Source organism: Pinus tabuliformis, chromosome 7, assembly GCF_031772625.1.
Source record: "Pinus tabuliformis cultivar Carrire ecotype Pingquan chromosome 7, CPIR1, whole genome shotgun sequence".
Taxonomy (NCBI): domain Eukaryota; kingdom Viridiplantae; phylum Streptophyta; class Pinopsida; order Pinales; family Pinaceae; genus Pinus; species Pinus tabuliformis.
Window position 1 is genome coordinate 1895733934 of NC_142293.1, and position 6586 is coordinate 1895740519.

The window sequence follows — 6586 nt, forward strand, 5'->3', positions numbered from 1 at the left end:
TTTAATCAAACAATTTTTCCCACAACCTGTTTTCCTTGTGGCCTTCGAACTTTTGGGTGAGGGGTGTGTCATTCCTTGTGGCCTTCGAACTTTTGGGTGAGGGGTGTGTCAACTGCCAGCTGCAAGTGTAACTAGTGATCTAATGGGACTTCCCAAGAATTGACCCTGCAACCTCTTGGCAATTTCCCCTTATTTTCAGGAAATCTATCCCAAGGGAAACCCCCGAGCAGGCTAGGTTAACAACTCATGTATAGATCATATATAATTTGTTATTAATCAGCTCACTAACAGTAAACTGTGACAAAGTCAGATTTTAACCTGGGTAAGGAGGGTAACAACTTTCCCCTCACAATCACTTGTCCTCCGCCAAATTGATGTATATATGCGTGGATGTGAAACTGTAATTTATTGAATTGTGTGTCATATAAGATATCCTTTAAAAATTGCCAATTCTTTTATGATAAAATCTCCAAAACTGATGTAAATGGCGGTAAATTTTTTAATACAACTTTCAAATTTGTCCATAGTGCAAGAAAAATCCATTTGACAACTCAAAGTTACAATGCACTTAATCCATAAAAGTAGTAAATATTTATATATACACCTAATTTGTTTAGATATATTAACTAGTTTAGATTCATCCTAGTTTTCATTAAAAATTATAAGATTTGTTGAATTCTAAATTTTTTAGAAAATGTTACTTAAAAAGATTTACCCTAATTCATAAATTTAAAATAAAAATTATATATATATATATATAATTTATATTAAAATTATTATTTTATTATTTATAACATAGGGTTTGGAGTATGCCCTAAAATTGCTTTTGTTTGGTTAAGAGCTCATTTTCCTCGTATATAAGACACAGGGTAACGGCCCAAGACCTAGAGGCACCTGGCCAGAATGAAAACCTGCCTCCTTACATACCACCAACGGGCTATTCCAGCCAGCGTGGTTTTCCTTGAATAATGATGATGAGTCAGCCTACATTCATGGTTAGCAGCCATAAATGATTGTCCTCATTGCTAATTTGACAACTGAGTTATGATAGATTTTCCCACCGTGTAAAAAAAACATACTTTACACATCCATAATACACATCACATTTAAGTTTAACAGAACTTAATAACTTACAAAAAGTTAAACATTCACACATTACATGAATTCAATATAAATGGACAATTATTGCGTGCATGAGATTTGAATCCTTTTATCTTTCAATCGTAGATATTATAAATGGACAATTATTGCGTGCATGAGATTTGAATCCTTTTATCTTTCAATCGTAGATATATTAATTTTTTGTTTTGATATTTTCGTAACATTTTCTTCACAACTTTAATCTCAACGAAAAAAAATTGTAAATCATAAATATTTGCACTTTTTTCATTCTTGTCGTTGTAATTTAATACAAATTTCATTTCTTTATTTTAATTTTAAATACTATGAATACATTTAACTGAGATATAATACAGATTCTTCAACAGAAAATTCTAATCTAAAACATATACCTAATTTTAACAAAACCCTCTGATTATACACAGAGTTGACATGATATTTGAGTATCTGATCAAAAGATTGAAAGTAATGATTTTCACTTCAGTCCTTTGGTTTCATATCCCTGTTCTCCAAATTGCATGTGGTTTACACATCGGCTCAGGCTGTGCCTTTTCAGTCCCTCTTTGAAAAGAAAATGGATCCAACATGCACCAAAAACAGTGCTTTGAAAGACAATGAGATAATCCAACAGGATTTTTGGTTTAGGATTGCTAGTTATTCATATATCAGACTAATAGTTTAGGTTAAAGTTGCTTGCTGAAACATAGACAATAAAAATTGGAAACCAGAATAATATTGATCATTAAAAATTGGAAATTACTAATAATATAATTTTGTTAATACTAAAATACAAGTTGGTTATGAAATGGATTGCTTGTGATTCAATAGGAAATTCTTCACAATTGTATTGAACACCTGTGGGTTCTCAATGTGAGGAACGTGGGAGGTATTTTTCATTACTACCAGCTCTGCTTGATCTGCAAGATGCCTGCACAATCAACATATTTATCAAAGATCTTTATTATCTTTGCAAAAATACCCAGAACACTCAAATCCACCTTCTTGATTAATAGAAGTTAAATATTACATCCTCCAGTAGAAGTTGTTAGTTTTATAGCACTTGATCAGCTACATTATGGCTAGTTGCATTGCCTCTTCAATTTTAGTTGCATTACAGGGATACAGAATTCTCAAATTATAAATGCATCTGACACAACTTAATTGTTAGGGATAGCTAAAAGCCATCCAGATCAGATGAGGTTACCCAATGTTAAGTAAATTTGATTTGTATCACAAAGTCAAAGTTGTTAGTTTTATAGTATTGGCGATACATATATTGCATATAATAAAGCTTATAAACAGGCTTGGAATCTTTTATTGTAAGGTGACCAAAGTGAGCAAGTATTGTGCTCACTTGGCAATTAGATTGACTAGATTTGGCCAAAGGATAATTGGAACTTCATGACTGGTTTTTCCTCCATAGGGGTTTTCCAAGAAAATTAGGTACGGTTGGTGCTATGTTATAATTAACTATATCTATCTTGCATGTTTATTCCTAGAAAGTGGTTTTAGAACCATGGTTGTGAGCTGTTGAATGAAACTATCATGAAGGCAGTCAGGTGGAATGAGTTGACTATGGACAGATCCATTGGCGTGATGGGTTGTTTTGAGAAGTAATAGATGGTAAAACCTGTTCGCAAATTCATGGAGCAGCATAGTTGCATGGACGTGGGAACGTGGAATAGCCAGGCAAGAGAATGGTGGCATTTGTAAGTGCCCAAATAGTCTTAAAATAAAAAAATTTACTTTGTAAATGCAGCTTTTGTAAAAGCTCTATGTAAATGGGCATATGGCTATTAAGAATTTAAGACCTTAGTAAGAGATGCTACCCCTAATAAAGTGATGGGTGGCGGTGGCAGTTAGTGGGGCAGTGGCATGCGGGATTTCTGGATTGGATTTGAAGAGTTTCCCAGTTAAGGGGTTGTTAGGTAAACTTGACTCGGTAGAGTCAAAGTTATTTGGTTTACGGTATGTGGTTTTTCGGGCACATGGTATTGCATGTAATGAGCCATGGTTGTGAGTTATGGCATGAATTAAGTGTGGATGGATCCACTTGAGAAGTATTAGATGGTAAAACCCATGGAGTGGAAACATGACTGTAGATTGAGATCAAGGCAAGAAAATGGTGGCATTTGTAAGTGCCTAGATAGCAACCTAAAAATTGAAATAAAAAAATTGATTTGAAGATGATTTTTTTTTTTAAATTACGTGTAGTTGGGCCTACGACTATTAAATTTGGTAAAGCATGCATAACCCTAGAAAAGTCTAGAGTGATAGGGGGCATGCGGGTCTTCTGGATGAGATCTAAGGAATATTCCCAAGTCAAGTTTAAAGTGGGGATTGTTAGATCAACTCGACTCTGCGAGTTGTTAGGTTTACAATATATGGTTTTTTGTTTACATGATATTGCTAACCCATGGTATTGCATGTAATGACACTTATAAATAGATTTGGAATCTGCCATTGTAAGGTTTTAGAAGTGAGTGAGTGTTCTGTTCACTTGCCTGGTAGGTCGGCCAAATATGACCAATTCATAGCTAATTTTTCCTTCATTGAGTTTTTCCAAAGTAAATTCCTACATATGATTTATGTGCATGTTGCTATGTTATAGTTAACCATATTTTCCTCTCTTGCGTGTTTTTTTTTACCTTACGCGTTTTTCCAAAGTAAATTCCTACATATGATTTATGTGCATGTTGCTATGTTATAGTTAACCATATTTTCCTCTCTTGCGTGTTTTTTATTACCTTACGCTAAATACAATAATAGAGAGGAACACGTGCAATCAGTTTGACTTTAGTCCAACTCTACATCGCTTACCGTCCACAACTAACCATACAAACAAAAATGTTGAAACACAATTGGAACAGGAAGACTCACCTCTTGAGTTGGAAGGCCTTCTCAAGTGGAAAAATCTGGTCATGCTCCCCCCAAACAATCAACACGTCCTACAAATCACCAATAAATCTCTCCTTTAATACCAGGCATACTCAAGACATCGAGGTCAAGGATAGCAGTTGGAAACAACTCTCGACGGTAAACCTTACAAGCGGAAAAATATAAAGGCAATATTGATTACCTTGTTGATAACAGGAAGAGGGGACTCACTTCCACTGCCATGGATAATGCCTTCCAGCAACTCAACTTTCTCTGCTCTATTTTCCGTATACAGAGTCTGCATCACAGTTCATATAAACCCCTTAGAATTTGTTCTTAGATCAGTAGATACAAACAAAAACAAGGCAGCAGTTATATAATTGATGACTGGTGTCTGTAAATGTTGCGGCTTATGTTTCATCCAGAGAGGCTAGGTGCATAGTCTGGATATGGTAAAATGATCAGTTAACTCTACAACCCTTCGCTGTCCATATCTTTCTACCTTGGGCAAAATATACAACATCAGATGCATATCAAGCCTGGGGTTAGATGTGTCTGTGCTATAACTTCAAGCCATTTCAATATTGTGGTAGATATGTAAAGAATTCGCTCTCTAGATAGCCAGAGTCAATTCCAAAGTGGATTTCATAAACAATAGTGGAAAAAAATAAATAAATGACATCTATACATACTTGAATGAAGTCCTTCAGGATAAAATTAGGAACTATGGTGACTGGGGATTTGTATACAGTGAGTCTGGTCAAAGTCCTCAAAATAGCAGGAGACTGTGGAAGCAGAAGATCTGATATCTTGGACATATTTGCACGTTTAAGCAGCTCTATGTTGTCTTCTAGCTGCCTACAGATAGCTGAGCTTGCGATCGCCACCTTATCCACAGCCTCGGGGTAGAGATAGGCCAAAGTGTAAGCCACAAAACCACCATAACTGGTCCCAACCACACTGATTTTGTTCACACCGAATCTCTTCAGCATTTTCATGAGAGATTCTGCCTGAAAAATCTCTGATCTCTCAGAGCTTTTGGTTGTCGAACCTCCGAAGAAAACCAGGTCTGGAACATAGACATTGAAGCTCTGTGTAAAAGGCTTTATCTGTGGGTACCATTGCCACATTGCATTGGTCCCAAAGCCATGTATGAGAATGACATTTTTCTTGTTGGCATCCCACTTCTTTGGAGTCCAACAGTGCATGGTTGTTTTATCATCCACGTCCAAGAGCTTGGATTCCAGGCCTGCATAAACAAAGGCCTTCTGTAGCATTCTGTCACAGAATGATACTAGACTGAAACAGTGGCTTGCCATAGCCAAATTCCCCAAAGGCTATGCGGGTGCTTGTGAATAAACTGTAGATGATATACAGAGCTGTATCCTCAACAATCCAATTGAAGATTGTCAATCCCAGCTGTTGTGTAATAGAAATGAAATCCTTGATAGCTCATAATTTTCTTTACATATGTGTGTTACACCGTTCTAATTTGAATCTGGAAAAGAGTCCTAGGATGTTTTAAGATTGGGACAGCTATTTCTGCATTAGCTTCAGTTTTATCTAGATGTTGAAAGCCTTGGAACACATGACAAATTCCTTCAGAATCCAAATTTGTTGACATGCAGCAAGCGTTCTGTGCTCAATTCTGATTTTGCTTTGGGAAGCTTCGCAATCTATCAACTTTCATCCTCATGAAGCTTCAGGTTTAACTCAATTCTTTTCTCTAAATTGCTGTTTTCTCACTCGTTCTCACAACGATAATTGTTTAGTTGTCTTTGAGTATTTACATGTTCTTAAATTAGATGGTCAGTTAAGCTTTCTTTTGGCATATTGGTTTGCAGTATAGGCATCGTTTTGGCTCTTATTAGGGTAGATTTTCTTCATTTTACCTGGAATTTTGTTAAAAATGTGGGAAATCATAATTTACAGTTGTTAACTTCACACATTCCAGTGTTTCAATTTTTTTTCAACAAACTGAATCCATGTTTATATTCAAAAATAAAATTAAAATTATAGAACATTGCAATCTCATAAAAAAATCTTATTGCCAAATTCCTCCCCTTAAAAAAGAAGCAGCTAGTTAAGCTACAGCCTTTGGGTTTTTTCATTCTATTTCACAGGTGTTTCTTGTACACCCATGCTACCAGGAGTTGTACCTAGTTCAACTTTGAAGTTATCTTGATTCACTTTAATTTCATCATAGGAATACCCAGGAGAGCTTTGCGTTTCCAAATTATAATTTCATGTTTGACTGTGGGAATTCTCTGTATATTGCTTGATGGGAACGAAGGGAATAATATCTTTTAAAATTAGAATAGTTATGTAAATTTTATCCGCGCCAAATTACTAAAAATGAACTCGATGCCTTTTCTTTCTTAAAAGAGAAAGGGATCATATATGCTGAAAGCCACGTAGAAAGCGAGGATTCCCATTTTAACTTTAACCAAAAGGAAAAATTGTAAATCGGTTTCAAACGATCTTAAAAAACAATGTAACTTAAATATTAAGTGATAAAAGGTTATATATATATATATATATATATATATATATATATATATAAAAGTCTTATTAAGTTTATTTATTTTTT

The 6586-nt window shown here is 35.0% G+C and overlaps 1 protein-coding gene across 1 annotated transcript; it reads right to left on the bottom strand.

Annotated features, from left to right (window-relative positions):
* Window positions 1-1591: 1591 nt before the first annotated feature.
* On the bottom strand, window positions 1592-6218 carry LOC149256048 (uncharacterized). The gene is made up of 4 exons (XM_089457371.1): window positions 4689-6218; window positions 4199-4294; window positions 4000-4067; window positions 1592-2047 (listed from the first exon to the last, which is right to left on the bottom strand). The coding sequence occupies exons 1-4, from the start codon at window positions 5313-5315 to the stop codon at window positions 1918-1920; spliced, it is 921 nt and encodes a 306-aa protein (XP_089313497.1). The 5' UTR covers window positions 5316-6218; the 3' UTR covers window positions 1592-1917.
* Between the last annotated feature and the right edge of the window lie 368 nt (window positions 6219-6586).